General features: G+C 42.5%; 1 protein-coding gene across 1 annotated transcript in view; it reads left to right on the forward strand.

Annotated features, from left to right (window-relative positions):
- CCDC83 (coiled-coil domain containing 83) overlaps window positions 1–16,356 on the forward strand; it is a 29,921-nt gene that overhangs the window by 885 nt on the left and 12,680 nt on the right. The window contains exons 2-3 of the mRNA XM_026651667.2: window positions 5,454–5,576; window positions 14,769–14,853. Of these exons, the coding sequence (XP_026507452.1) occupies window positions 5,491–5,576; window positions 14,769–14,853 (171 nt within the window). The 5' untranslated portion in view covers window positions 5,454–5,490. The remainder of the gene's footprint in view (window positions 1–5,453; window positions 5,577–14,768; window positions 14,854–16,356) is intronic.

A 16,356-nucleotide genomic window follows, 5' to 3' on the forward strand; every position in this document is an offset into this window, starting at 1 on the left:
GATAGTGGCTGAGGGTGCAGGAGGGTGACAACAATGATGGTGGGGGTGCAGGTGGGTGTTGGTGACTGGCTGAGGGTGGAGGAGGATGATAGCAGTTATGGTGGGGGTGCAGGTGGGTGTTGGTTATGGTGGCTGGGATATGGGTGGGTGAGAGAAATGGTGTCTGAGGTGCAAGTGGGTGTTGATGGCAGCTGAGGGTGCGGGTGTGTGACAGCAGTGATGGCTGCGTGTTGATGATGGTGACTGGAGTGTGGTGACAGCAATGATGGGTTCAGATGGGTGATAGCACTGATGATGTGGGTTGTGTGATAGTGGCTGGGGGTGCAGGTGGGTGGTGTGATAGTGGTGGTGGTTCTGGTGGGTGACAAGAAGGATGGGTGGGGGTGTAGGTATGTGTTGATAGTGGCTCAGGTTGCAGGAAGTGGTCCGCAGTGATGGTAGAGGTTTAGGAAATAACAGTGGAGACAGTACGGGACTATGGTGGGGGCTCAGTTGTGTATGACAGGTGGGAGATGCAGAGCATGTGATGTGATAGGAGAGTGTGAGAGTAACTGACAGTAGTTGGCGGAGCAGGTTGTGTGTGACAGTGTTTGAAGTGTAGGGTTAGTAGTGGGGGGCACAGTTGAAAGGGATGGTGGCAGTGATGGTTAACAAACAATTTGGATGTGGGTGGTAATCATGCTGGTGGTCACGGTGATGGGGTGTGTCATGACTGTGATGGTTACAATAGTTTGGCTGTGGTGGAAGAATGAGTATTGCTGATTGGTGGGGAGATCACAGCAGCAGGGGTACTGATTGTAATGGTGGTGGTGGAGTTAGAGCTGTGACTGAGGGTATGTCTTCACTACCAACGTTAAAGCGCTGCCACGGCAGCACTTTAACGTGGCTGTGTAGTTGCAGCCCCAGCACTGGGAGAGAGCGGCACCAGTGCTGTAAAAAAACCACCCCCACGAGGGGAGTAGCTCCCAGCACTGGTGCACTGTCTACACTGCTACTTTATAGTGCTGAAACTTGCATCACTCAGGGGTGTGTTTTTTCACACCCCTGAGCAAGAACGTTTCAGCACTGTAAAATGGCAGTGTAGACAAGGCGTGACAGTAGTTTGGGAGAAGATAAATAAATCATCCTTCTGTAAATTGTTTCTTGTTGGCTTTAAATCTGTAATCAATTCTCAGCCCCCAGAAATGTATCCTGCTCCCTCTCGTCTATGTATTTTTCTTTGTTTTGCATTATCTATTAAATGTGTTATTACAGTATGTTATTAACCTTGGTCCGGCTTGGAGGCTTGTGTGGTGTTTGCCTCACTGAAGGAATTTCACAGATAAATCACTCGAGCTCAGCTGTGGCTTGAGCTTCAGAAACAAGCGCTGCCAAAAACTTGCTGCTTGAAATACTTTCTTGATCCCTGTATTCTGCACTAAGCATGGATGCATGGAATCCATTTAGAGCAAGACCCAGAGACCATAAATATGGAAGAGCCAGGGAGGAGGTATGGGGGCAGGGGGAGAGAATGATCCACCATTTTCTATTTCTTAGGAAAATCACTACAGTAGATGCACAGATGGAAAAGGCAAATGGTTATTTCCCCCCCCCTTTGATTCTGTATTCTGAAATGAGGCTGCCCAGAACCTAACCTCATCCTGCCTGCATTTCAAAACATGTTGTGCACCCCTGTGCTTGGGCTGGAAGTTTCAGAGAAGCCTAAGGGTATGTCTACACTACAGGATTAATCCGAATTTAGATAATTCGAATTTGGGAAACAGGTTGTATAAATTCGATTGTGCGCGGCCACACTAAGCACATTAATTCGGTTTTTAACCACATTAATTCGGTGGTGTGCGGCCACACTACCCCATTACTTTAACCACAGTAATTCGGTGGTGTGCGGCCACACTAACCCTAATTCGAATTAACAAAATCGATTTAGGCGCTACTCCGCTCGTCGAGGTGGAGTACAGAAATCGATTTTAAGTGCCCTTTAATTCGAATTAACTGGCTCTGTAGTGTGGATGGGTGAAGGGTTAATTCGGATTAACGCAGCTAAATCCGAATTAAAGTCATAGTGTAGACCAGGCCTAAGAGAGTCAGGCACCCACCTCCCATTGAATTTCAGTAGGATTTGAGCACCTAACTCAGTTAAGCCCCTTGGAAAATTCCAGCCTTAAAATCAGCATCCACCCCTCTCTTTATTTTTTAAATCTCTGCCTGTGGCCAACATTAAATTTGATCAATAAAAATGAACCTAACAAGTAATTTCCGGGGGGCTGTAGGCATACTAAGGACAGGTCTGCTGATCAGGGCCTTATAGCCAAATGGGTTCCTGGGGCATGGTGGTTTCTTCATGTATGGCAAATGTTATGATGCTGCAGCAGACACATCACAATATGGTTCCATAATGCAAATATTTACTACTGTAAAAAGAACAGGAGTACTTGTGGCACCTTAGAGACTAACAAATTTAAATTTGTTAGTCTCTAAGGTGCCACAAGTACTCCTGTTCTTTTTGCGGATACAGACTAACACAGCTGCTACTCTGAAACCTGTCATTTACTACTGTGATACAAACATGGAAGTGTTGATCTAGGCCCCTTTGGATAGGTCTTCACAGCATATGGCTGCGAGGATCCCAGGCCAGGTCACGTGTCCCTGCTGGGAGTTTGAAGTTTCCAGGACTAGACTCTTATGATGAGAATTAGCTGTCACTGTTAAATAATTAGCTGGGGGGAGTGGGGGACACGGGTGGCTGCCTGGTCTAAGCATCAGATTTGAAACAATCAGCCCTTTCCTAGAACCACATAATCATAACGAGCAAAATTGACTCAGTCCTTCAGGGCAGGTAGATTTCCTATATGCAGCTTACTTGGAGTGGTGAAGATGCCTTTAAATAAAACATCAAGGAGAAGATTTTTCAAAGGCAGAAATGATAGGTTCCTAGCTCCCATTTTCTTGTCCAACCCTAAATCTGCCTCTCTAGGATTGCCAGCCTTCTATCACTCCCTTTAAACTGCCCTTTTGCACTTGCCCTTTACCAATCTACCTTCTGCCAACGCAACCAACTACTATGCCAAACAATAGCCACTCGTGTTGGGCAAAAAATAATCTTATAAAAGCTGGGATGTAGACTGGCAGGTTGCATGGTCTGTGGTAGATGCTCTTTGTAGTAATAGTAAGCTTGGGTCCTATGGGTGAAGGACTAGATGGTGTCTAGAGTTAGGTGGCTTAAGTTCATTTCCTTATTTTAATGGACTTGTGTTGGGTATGGTGTGCTGCTTCCCAACAATTTTTGTGTGTGTTAGTTTTAATAGGAAACAGCCTGTCCTATTGTGAAGGTGGTGGTTGTGACTCAGAGTTAAGGCTGTATGTAAGGAGCTGGTGTGGGTTAGAGAAGCCCTGATGCTTAAGCCACCTGTTCTACACTTTTGGGTCCGGGAAAGCTCTGTCCACTGCAAAACAAAATAATCTAGCCTGCTGTGTGTAATGGCATTAGTTCTGTGGACTAGTAGCAACCTTTGTTTAAGTTTTATGTGTGTTAATTAATTAACATTTGGAACTCAAGCAGCTGGGCAGTTTCATATTAAAATGAAAATACAGCTGAAATGTAATAATGAAGAAACTCTATAGATGCCCTTTCCTTGTGATTTGTTTTTCATATATGTATGCTACCAGCCTGTCAACAGAATCGCTGTCACTTTATTCCTGAGGTAGGCATTGCAAGACAATACACGTAGGATTACTGTTGACATGCATATCCCTTCCGAAAGCAGTTTTATTCCCAGCTCTGACAATCAAAACCCATGTCAGAGCTACAGCAAACATTCATAGTTCTGGGAGAATATAAAGAAGGGGAAGAGAGATGCATACTAAGAAGTGAGCTAGAGCTGGCCTGATAAAGATGGACCTGAAACAGAAGAAAAATGGCTAGAAAAGAAACAACTGCCGGTTGGATTTGTGAGAATGAAATCATTCCAATCCTAAGGAATGCAATTACTAGTTGCTACATAGGCCCCAGTTCAGGACAGCATTGAGTACATGTCTCTAGAACGTAAGCATGTGCTTAAGTGCCTTCCTGAGCTTATGAATTTTCCTGAATTGGCGGCCATAGCTCCCCACTAGCATGAAGGGCCTGATCCTGAAAGCATTTACAATTGGGTCTAGTGCTTACTGCCATAATTTGTCCTACTGAAGTCAATGCAACCACTCATGTTACAAAACACTACTAGTAGTATATATTTGCAGGATTTGGCCCTTATTTAGCAATGGGACAGTGGGCCCAGTTTTGTAAGCCCTTCTGTATGGATTGACTAAATAACCTCTTGAGGTTCCTTTGAGCCCTACTTTTCCATGATTCTATGACTGAACTGAGGTCCTAAATTTAAACTTTTTCAAAACCTAAAATCAATTGAAATATTTTGATATAATTATTATTTAAAATTTCCAGTCAACATTTTCAAACAACACACATTTTTTTGGAGTGTTTGAAACTCAAATCCTAAAATATTGGACTAGAATGTGAGATTCTGACAGTGAAAACGAATAGAAAAATAAGGTGAAATGGGCACATTTTTGTTGTCCAAGTTGAAATAAATGTAAAAAGTATGTGTGTGTGGGAAGCATAAACAATAAAAAGTATATTAGATATTTAATCACACAATCACAGAATCATAGAAGTGTAGGACTGGAAGAGATCTCGAGAGGTCATCTAGTTCAGTTCCCTGCACTCAAGACAGGGCTACATAATAACTAGACCATTCCTGACAGATGTTTGTCTAACCTGTTCTTAAAAACTTCCAATCATGGAGATTCCATAACCTCCCAGGGCAATTTGTTCCAGTGCTTAACTACCCTGACAGGAAGTTTTCCCTAATGTCCAGGCTAAGCCTCCCTTGCTGCAATTTAAGCCCATTGCTTCTTGTCCTATCCTCAGAGGCTAACAAGAACAATTTTTCACCCTCCTCCTTGTAATGTACTTTAAAACTGTTTTTTTGCAGCATTGTTACACTGTTGTCTCATATTTAGCTTGTGATCCACTATAACCCCCAGATCCCTTTCTGCAGTACACCTTCCTAGGCAGTCAATTCCCATCTTGTATGTGTGCAATTGATTGTTCCTTCCTAAGTGGAGTACTTTGCATTTGTCCTTATTGAATTTCATCAGTTTACTTCAGACCATGCTGTTGTTTGTAAACATAGGTAAGGAAATTTGTTTTCTAAACTATTATTTTTACCTCCCCAAGTAACTTTTTAATATTAGGTTTTTGAAAAAATAACCTATCTGAAATTGAAAAGATTTTTGGAAAAGTGATTTGTTTTAGCCTGTGATTTAATATTATTTCACTATTTCTATTTTTGCTGATAAAACATCCACTTTTTGAGAGCTGTTTGTTGCAGGTGACACAGACAGGTAAGACTGTGAAGTTATATAGATCATTAATTTCCCTTGTTTGTTTTTCTAAGATATGTTCTAAATTCCAGTACACATGCAGCATAAAACATGGGAAAGAAGAAGAAAAAGGAGAATCCGGCTGGGCAGTTTAAAGAAACTAGATCATCTTTCCCAGAAGCTCTGCTGGCATTTCAGTATGTTTCATAAATTTAAATTCTTGAGTTGTATAAAACATATGTCACTTGTAAAACAGACAGCAAATAGCACTTACCTCAGTCAGTCGAAATATTTGCTGTTTTAAAACGGAGAAATGTGATGATTGTGATTTTTTAATATTATTTTGTGATACAATGTACAGATTGTAAACCTGTGCATATGGGAAAAAACATTTAAAATGGGTCAAACATTTTCTTTTTTCCTCAGGTTAGAAATTAGGAATTTCACTTGCTTGAATTTCCTCAAAAAGTTTTTTTTAAAGCAACATATCTATACACTTGTACATAATGAGCTTTTTGTCTGTTAATAGTAAATATTTGATAAAAAAAATCTTGAAGTTGACATCTGGTTCTGGTAATTGTACATTTGTAGGATTTCCTAGACTTCACATGGATATGAAGTCACTAGGCCAGATTCTCAGGGCGGGCAGTTTGGTCCCCTGGTGCAGCGCAGGGTGGGGCACAAAGGAGGCTATGAGATATCTTTACATCCCCCAGATCCTCATGCTGCCAGGCACCAGTCTGGTCCCAAGAAGTAACAGAGCAGCTTCAGGGGTACTTAAAGTTGTGCCATTGCCCAAGACCCGACGGGGGCCGTTCTGGCAGCTGAGAATCACATGAGCTCAAGGGCACTCTCCCTGTGTCATCCTTAGGCTACCCATGGAAAATCCCATAAAATAAAGAGCAGCCTTAATGGGATAAATATCCAGCCCACAGACATTCTTCAGTGAATATAAAGGACCTAATTCTGATCTCACTTACAGCAGTGTAAATCAGAAGTTATTTCATGTAAAATCAATAGTTATGCTGGTGTAAAACCGATGCGAGTGAGAGCAGAATGAGGGTCAGAGATTCCTCTTTTAAAGCCCAGTGATAAAGTTTTCTGAAAAGTTTCCAGTGCCAACAAAAACCCTGATGGATCCTGTTGAATCTCACAAATATACCTCCTAAAATAGATAATCTAGAAATAATCTTCCCCAAATCATAGACTCCTTCCTTTCTCTCTTGTGCTCCTCCTGGATTTTTTTTCAAAGACAGATTCAAATTACTGTTGCCTTGCAGTTAATGAGTCGTCATTGCTTTGAAGTATTAACAAAGATCAAAAACAGCAACAAAATAATTCTTAGTAGTCAGTGTTATTTAGCATCCTCAGTAGAACTAGAGCCCAGGGCAAAATTGCAGCCTTAACAGCTCTGTCTAAGCATCATTGGACTACAGATAAATCACTCCAGGATTTGAGAAACAGATGGAAAGTTGGTTACAAAGAGACAGCATCTTTGGCCCTGCCTACACAGGAACCTTCTGTCAGGTTACTAACTGGTTAGTGGCACATGTGGCTAAAGGCATTATTTATTTGCATTCATCACACTGATAATAATTTGTTACTGACTGGTTAATCTTAAGCATCCGAATCTCCTGCTACAAATAATGTTCAGTTCCTGTAACTGGTTGGGAGCACATATTTTACTGTGTGGCTGGACACCCCAACTGTGCCTCTGTAACTAAGTTTAGTCCTCCCTCTTCCCATAGCTGTGCAATCAGATATCCCACAAAATCATGTCAAAATGTACAATCCCTGGTTATTATGGATAACATCGTCTGATGGCGGCACAGAATCCATCAAGACCCATAGCAGATTAAAGGCCTGTTCATGCTACAACTTTGAATTGAATCTGTAACCTGTCACTGGCAGGGTTGGCTCTGAAGACAGTTTGTAGCTCCACACTTCCTGCTTGGTTAATCAGCATAACAGTTAACAGTATTTTTTCCCTGCTAGAGGCATATTTGGAACTTGGTTGCTTTCTTGTAACCAGTTCAGCACACTATTCCCGTTTTCAGTGGAGATAGGCCTCCCAAACCGTGTTTGTGTAACCAGTGTGACTGATCTTACTTCCTAGGGAAGGCATCCCAGCATGCCTTGCTCCCTGCATCTGTCTGCATGTCCTTGAGGCATTCTGTTCTTTGTTGAGGCAATAAAAGATAGCTGAACGGATTTCTCCAGCGTGCACTTGTATGGATTCAGGTAACCTGCCTGGTAGGTGTGGCCACACAAACACAGATGTCATGATGGCAGAAAAAGCTGCTGTGTGGACACAAACTAAACAGTGTTACTTGCAACCAACCAGTTATGGTGACTGTACCTCTAAGTTACACGGTCATGGTTAAAGACTGTAGTTGTGGACATGGCCACATGGAAAGTTCCTTCATTGTAAGCTACTTGCACTGGGAAAAGCAGTATGTTTGGCAGCCCTCTGTTGACTTTGAAAATGATGGAGGGAAAGCCCTAAAGTGAAAAATGTTAAAGCAGAAGAGAAGAAGGGAGGAGAGAGGAGAATATACCAATATATTATTAAATAACCTGACTTACTAGCTGTCTGATTTTTTTGGAAGATGAATGACAGGAGAACAAGTTAATATTTAGCTCTGTGACTTTTATCAGATTTAATTTGAAAGGAAAACCCCCCAGCAGCGGGCAAACATTCAACAGTTCACATCAACATTTGAAGAATAACAAGTACTAGTTCAATGTCTGGAAAAGGAACACAAGGCCAGACAGCAGAATAGCAGATGCCTATAGATCGAGTGTATTTTGCCAGAGTTTGCAGGACTTTGTGTAGGTTTTCTGTAGAACTGTACGAACTTTATTTAGCATTTTGCAAGGAGCACACTGGGAGCTCCCATAGAGTAACAGACCAGATTCCGCTGAGTTAAGATAGGGATGAATATGGCCCAATAAATCAACAAACAAAGCAATATATCATCCCACTAAAAAACAGCCAAATATGTTATTAGGATGAGAAAAACAATAGCTTTCTTGTCAGTTCACAGTTTTGGCAGTTCCAACATCCAAATAGATGACTCATTTGTCAGGAGAGTCTTCCATTGACATGGGAATTGCACTAATTTATTTTTTAATCTCCTAATACCGTAGTGGGAGATATGCACATCTTATTTTTTTCCTCAGTACCTCTGTAAATCAGAGCCTTAACATCTGCCTCAGTTTTCTTATTTGTAAAAATGAGCATAATGATACATAGGAACCTACCTCTCAGGTGTATCTTGAGGATTAATTTGTCAAGTTTTAAAGAACTTCCACATCTGCTTTTTCTCCCTTGGGTTGAAATTTCCTACTGTTGCTGTTCATAGATTTTTGCTATTCTTTGCATCATTAATAGCGTTTCCTAATTCAATGATAGTAGCAACTCACTTGTGAACTAGTGGGGCCTTGTGATGTGCCACAGGTGAGTTACCAGACCATTTTGGTACTGGATTTTAGTGTGGTTTAATACTGCTCTCTACGTATTATAAAATATTGCATGCAATATACATTATTCCAGAAAAACAGTACCAAAGAGATTGTTAATCAAGCATGTTCACTAGCGCTTTGAATCTGACATTTTAATAGACAGCACTTTCAGGGTAAGAAAGTTACGTATAGTAACAAAAAACCCTGAAAATGTATTAATACATCTACATATTTTTGATACTGAAAAAACAAAAACAGAGACATTAATACCATCCGATTGGCCAGTCTTGAGGTCCCATTGAAGCTTCCTTCACCCATTATGATGGAAATTAAGATCAGCATCAATGTTCAGAATAGCAAAATAGACCAGAAGAATTTTGATAAAATGAATGTAATTTAAATTGTAAATTAGTAAACAATGGGCATAGCATGCTGCCGAACCATAATCTCTTTGATCTGTAGTACATTTTTACTGTAGCCAAAGACTCCTCCATGTCTTCAATATATATTTTCCTCTTAAAATCCTTAAAAAGAGGATCTGAAGAATGCCTTGGAGCAGATACTCAGAGTGGCATATTGATAGCAGATGATGCAATGCTGATAACTTGTAACTTACATGATTAAATCCAGATCAGACTTATTAAGGAAAAAAAATCTCTTTTCAACTCAATACACACTAGTAGGAATGGGGAAAAAAAGAGAATGATACTTTTTGGAACAGTAGAGGATCTAATTGTAATTGGTTACACATGCCTTTATTGGGCCCCAGGGTAAGACAGTTCTGGAAAGATGTATGACATAGATTAAATATGGTTTTGGAAATTGACATAACTAGTAACCTAATATATCTAATGTTAGGAGATTTCAGAGCTTGAGAGAATTGGCTGTGTCTACACTACAGATTTCTGCTGGTGTAGCTATATTGGTCAGGAATATGAAGAGGTGAGATCCCTGACCAACACAGATGTGCTGAAAATAGGCAGTAGTACGGACACAGCATATACTGGCAAAACTACACTTTTACTGGTATGGCTTGTTTCACGCAGGGTTGTGTGCGTGGAATAAGCTATACTGATAAGAGCACAGCTTTGCTGGTGTAAGCTATGTTCATACCCGGTAGTGTTTTATGGGTATAGTATATCAGTATTGCTATATACTTGTAAAGCACTCTTACTGTAGACATAGGCTATATGGACCACTGGAAAAAGTTGCCTTTACGAGATCAGTGGATAACCAAAACAAAAAAACAAAACAAAAAAAGAAGTCATCCAGCAGGAGGTATGAATGTTGTGAGCTGGTTCACTGGGCTAGGCTTATCAGCAAATTCAGAATAAATTACTTTTCAGGTCTGAGCCTGCATTTCTTACTTACTCAGTGCTCCCCTGGAAGCTAACAGAAGTGTGGATGAGCAAGAAATACTGCATTAGGCTCACTGGGCCAGATTTTCAGAAAAGTTCTGCTCCCATTTAGGCACCAAAGCAAATGGCCAGATTTTCAGAGTTCAGAATGTTGCATGCGGAGCTCTCTTGAAACTCTAGCCATAAGTATCACAGTGGGAGCTGCTGGGTGTAAAGCATTTTTGAAAATCTGGCCCCAGCTATGGAAACAGCCCTTGAAAATGTGGCCCAGTGTTTGCATGATAAACTAGATAACTGGACTACTATGCCTGTCCTATATCGGTACAGTCAATACAACAGAATGTTATACATCAGCATACCAAGGTGCTTTGCTGTTAGACCTGCAGTCAGTATGGTTTATTTATACTCCTAATCCCTCCTCTTTCTTTCCTGTAGAAATAAAATTGTAAAATAGGAAATGCAGTTTCTTAGGCCAGTGCCACAGGGAGACTCATGGAAGCAGCTCATCGAGGTTTGGGAAGTTCTTCTTTCAGTGATTGCACATTTCATTCCACTGTAGGCTTGTGTGCACCCTGTGAACAGTTCACCATGCACCCCTGCATACGGTATAAGAGGGCGAGGCCCTGAACCCCCTCAGTTCCGTCTTACCACCAGTGGCGGTTGTTGGAGCAATTCCAGACTTGTTAAGTCAAGTGCTTCCCTCATTTCTTTCTGTATAGATCCTGTCTGTGGTAAACTACTACTACGTTTTTTAGTGCTAGGTTTGCGTTCTAAGTCTTTTTTGACCACTTTTTATCATTTGGTACTGGGATTGGTACCGGAAAGATGTCTCGTTTGCCGGGGTTTAAGTTCTGCCAGACCTGTGTTAAACCCATGCCGGTCAGCAACCCACTCCCACCCTGCTTGAGAATCCCACATTAGTGACAGAGGTCACATCTGCAAAGGATTCAAGCCCTGCTCCAAAAAGATAGAGGAACAAGATTCAAATGCTTGCTCATGGAGGCAGTGTTTTGCCCCCCACCAGAATCGTCACGCAGGGAAAGTACCCCAAGTTCATCAGCTTCACTATGGAGCACTCAACAAGAGATGTCTGTGGCTCCTCATTCCCATTGCCAGTACCGAAGAAAAGACTTGGGCCTTCCTCAGGTTTGGTATCTCTCTTGACTATGTCGGTACTGAAGTCAGACAGAGGCAGAGACTCTACAGAGCATTCAGGGAAGTGGCTGTTCCAGGAACACTTGTCATCTCCCAAAAGGGGATTGCCGCCTCCCGAGCCTCTGCCAGGTCTGCCGAGGCCAGCCCCTGAAGACTTTTGCGGAGCCATCAAATAGTGCCACTCCCAACCATGCCGGAGGCATATGCAGCTGCAAGGGACCTGCTTAACCTCTCAGTACTGGTATCACTGGCAGGTAGAAGGCCTGCAGCTGATACTGATGTCTACGACTCATACCTCACCGCATCGAGATTCTGTAGTACCACTACCCAAGCTTCCGCAAAGGCCCATGCTGTTGAGAGGAAAGCCTCCAGTGATTTTCCTGGCCCCGCCATCCCCAGGCTCGGACTACCTCTCACAGTTCCATCTGGATCTGCCCCTAAATTGTCAGAAATATCTGACTTTTCTTCTTCGGACTCAGAGGTGAGGTCATTTGTATACCATCCAGAATGGAGAAAATACCCCCCATAAGAGACTTTGGGACCATAGGCCGTGCAGCAACCTCAGCTTTGGCCTCCTTCTAAAGGTCAATTGCCCAGGCAAAGATGGGTTCCAGGCCCATACCAGTGGCCGTATTGGACATTATGGGAGGTCCCCCCTCCAGCTAGGACCTCCCCTCAGCCATCTCACTCGTTATTATGCACCAAAGATATCCACATTGAGTGCACCATTCTCCAGGAAGTGGTACTGAGACTGGTACCAAGCAGCCAGAAATCACTTGGGCAGCTTCTCCACCGCAAGTCATAGACCAATCACCACCTCAGATGCCTATTGCTTCCTCGTCCTCATCACCAGACGAAGCTATTGAGCAGTCAAGTGTCTCACCACTGCCAGGGCTCATCAAGATCTTTTAAAAAGAGTGGCCTCTGTACTTAACATTCAGGCAGAAGAGGTGAATGAAAGCCCTCACAAGTTGGTGGACATTTTGGTGTCAACTATCCTGGCCAGGGTGGCTTTACCAATTAATGAAGCTACCATGGAGCCAGTCAGGGTTCTTTGGTAGACACTCTCCTCCTTGCACCCCAAAGCAAAATGAGCTGAGAGGACATGTTTTGTCTCCTCTAAAGCCTATGAATATTTTCACTCTCATCCTCCCACCCCTGCCAATGAGCAGGAAAAACAGCACAACAAGCTTCCACACTGAAAGGCAAAGACTCAGAGACTGTATTTGTTTGGTCAGAAACTTTATTCCTCAGAAAGTCTGTGACTTAGGATTGTAAACCAACAGGCACTCCTGAGTTGCTATGACTTGACCCTCAGGGAGAACGTTATAAAATTTAAAAACAAGTTAACAGAGGACTGTAGACAGGAGTTTGCAATAATGGCTGACGAGGGAAGCTGGTTTCCAGGTCTGGTCTCCAGGACCGGTCTCCAGGACTGTTTGGATAGCGCAGACTCAGATGCTCGAACCCTGGCACCAGCTATTCCTATGAGAAGAGTGCATCTGGCAGCTATTTCGGCCTTCCATGTCTCAGTGGATAGTAGATATCTTTCCTCCAACCACATGGTCACCCAGTTCCTAACAAGCTTAGTCAGATTGTACCCCCACATACAAGATCCCTCTTTGGGATCTGAATTTAGTCCTAGCAAAGTTGATGGGACCAGCCTTTGAGTTCCTTGCAACTTGCTTTCTCCTTCACCTCTCTATAAAGATAGTATTTCTTGTGGCAGTTACCTCTGCCAGAAGGCTGGACGAGTTGAGAGCCCTGGTTTCAGAGCCCATCTCTCCCCTCAGCCAAAATTCCCCTGAAAGTAATCTCTAATTTTCATGTTAACCAGGCAGTCTATCCGCTGACCTTCTTCCAAAACCCCATGTGCACAGAGATGAGGAAAAACTTCATTCATTGCATGTGAGAAGGGTTTTAGTTTTCTACCTAGGGTACTGTTCTTTAGATCCTCCACGCAGTTCATTGTGATTGCAGACAGAGTTAAAGGCCTACCAGTTTCCATGCAGAGAATCTCATCCTAGATCTCTTCTTGCATTTGTTTGTTACCAACTGGCTAATAAACCCCACCAGTTAGAGTATTGGTGCATTTTACTTGAGCACAGGCAACTTCGGTGGCTTTCCTGGCACAGTTGCCGATTGTAGACATTTGTAAAGTAGCGACTTGGTCATCAGTCCACACTCCTATGCCATTTCCCATCAGACCAGAGAGTCCCAGTTTCAGACAGATTGTCTTATAATCACTGTTCAGTTAGACTCCCGGCCGACCTCCATGCGAGTTTGCTTGTGAGTCGCCTACAGTGGAATGGACATGTGCAATCACTCAAAGAAGAAAAAGTGTTACCTACCTTTCTGTAACTGTTGTTCTTTGAAATGTGTTGCACATGTCCATTCCACAGCCCACCTGCTTTTCCTCTCCTTCAGAGTCTATCTGGTCCTAAGAAACTCAGGGGGTTTAGGGCAGCCCTGCCCACCTATACCAGCATGCCGGGATGTGCGGCACTAGCGGGAGCTCAAGCCACCCTGACTGGTATTGCTGAGGGGAAAAAATCTCTGACAACTGTGCCTGGGGCATGTGCACACCTACCGTGGAATGGACATGTGCAACATATCTTGAAGAACCACAGTTACAGAAAGATAGGTCACTATTTTTTTATCTAGCAATCAGTGGCCACATGCTAACCTCTGCTGTGCAAATTGTGACAGGGCTGGTGAGAACAGCAAGCTTGCTGTGTACTCTCCACAGCCTCCTGTCCCCCAAACAGCAAGGAAGCCTTCCACACAGTTGGGGTAACAGCCTTTCTGCATGATCACGTCTGGTCTGACCAAATATCTGCACAGAAAGTTACTGCAGACCAAACCATTAAATAATTCCCTCTTTTGCAGTTACAAGTTGTGTGTGTATATGCACAAGCATATGTTTGCGTGTTTCAGTGCAGCCCACCAGCAGGGAATGCATAGTTTGTAAGGTGTTCAGGAAGCCGAATCCCCAGCTGTTTCTGCAGGGAGCAAACTCCAACCTTTGGCAGGACAACTTAGAAGAATCTGCGAATAGACACCCATGGAGTTTCCCACCTCCCACTCAAAATTCTGCATTGAAGAGGCATTGGCTTATTAGGGAGACAGCATGATCCTGGGAATAGGGAAGCTGACAGAGTCAAGAGACCTGGGTCCTACTCTTGACTATGTCATTTGCTCACTGTGCGATGCTGAGGAAGTCACTTAACTGCTCTGTGGTCCAGTAATATGGGGATAACCATGCTTACCCACCTTAGCAAAGCAATTTGAGATCTACAGGCAAAAAGCACTAACTAGTATTTGTATCTAACTTACTTTAAAATAACTACTCGCTCCCTCTCTCTTCTGTAGCTGTGTTATGACTCTTCATACATGCTTCTTTCTCCTCAGAATTCAGATAAAAGAAGAGGCAATTGATCAGCTTCTATTTGAACTAAAGCAACTGAAAGAAAAGAACAAAAAATATCATGAAAGAGTAAGTAAACATGCATCTCTCTCCCATCTCATGCTCCCTAGTGTATTTTAGCTAGTAAAGCTAAATCATTTGTCATTGTAAACTAAATACACTTATTGTAACTACAGTATTGGTAGCAATTAATATTTTGCAAAGCCTATTTTGAAAACAAGGTTAGTGAATCACTTTATATGCTTAAGGAGGTATAATTTTGTCATTCTAAATTATATGTAACAAAGTGCAGTTCTGCTCTAAAAATAACTGTAAAAATGGGTTGGAGGGTATAATGATTTGGAACTTAGTAAACAATTCTGTGGCTGTTGCACAAGAAGAAATAGAATCCAACTCCCTCTCTATTACCCATGCTGGCTGTGCAGGGTTAAGAGGCATAAAAATCAGTATGATCTTATTTCTGTCATTTAAGTGAGCAGATAATGACTCTGAATACAGATCTGTTGAATAAGAAGGTGCCATTTTTATAATCACTTCTGATGTAGTGGAGTTGCACAAGTGAAAATGAGGGACTAGTGTGGCCTTCAGAACCTCAAATATAGTGACAAATGAGGAAAAGAGCTCAACTCTCCAGGCTGAGTTTGCAACGTTGCCAGATAGAGAAATAACTTACTTGTAAATTAACCACATGGAGTCACTTTAGAAACAAAGAAACATGGAACCCCAGGGTACTAATTTTACATGGTCACTGTTCACACTTCAAAGAGAAATTTAGTACAAGGCCCAATTAGGTTGATATCAGAGCACAGTGAACTTTGAACTCCAGAAATATATATAATGTATTGATCAAGAAAGACTGTCTCTCTCAATGAAATGAAAGAGTTGGACCTTGGCAATCAAACAGTTTTGCAGACTATGCTTCTTCCAGAAGGTGAAGTGGACAATAAGGTCCCTATCCTCCCCTTGCCCTCTGTTTGTAGCGCTTTACTAAGTGATAGAGTGATTAGACCACTGATTTTAAGTCTCCTCTTAGGAGAGCTGTAGCTTCATGTGGCTGGTGTTTCCCAAATTCCTGCAGTATCTATTCTCTTCCAGCTGTGGACTGCTGACATCACTGGGAGCAGCTAATTTGGCTCTGCTCTCCACCGACAGCTGTAGTCTCTTGTGATTTCCCCCCCTAGTTAGCAGCCAACTCATGGTCTCTCATGGGACTCCTTTCACTTTTTACTTCTTGGAGGATATTTTAGAGTATGCTGCAGTACCATTTGTTTCAGTTAGCCTACTTTTGACAGCTCTTTGGGCTCCCTCTTTTTTCCACCCCATTTCTCTGGTCAGTTGGGCTTTGATCCTTTGAGAAGCAGAGTGTCTCTGATGCTTTCTGGCTGTGTATTTTATTGGATTCCCATTGTTATGTATTTGGCTTGTATAGTACTTAGATCTCTCATGGTGTGGCATTGGGAGCAAACTCACTAAATTGGTAGCTGTAGACTGTTTCCAACTAGAGTTTGGGCGACATGATAGAGAGACATGGTGTAGTGATCTGAGTATAGACACGGGAACCAGAAAACCCCG

The sequence above is a fragment of the Terrapene carolina genome, unplaced genomic scaffold (assembly GCF_002925995.2).
Source record: "Terrapene carolina triunguis isolate 2854851 unplaced genomic scaffold, T_m_triunguis-2.0 Scaffold97, whole genome shotgun sequence".
Lineage (NCBI taxonomy): Eukaryota > Metazoa > Chordata > Testudines > Emydidae > Terrapene > Terrapene triunguis.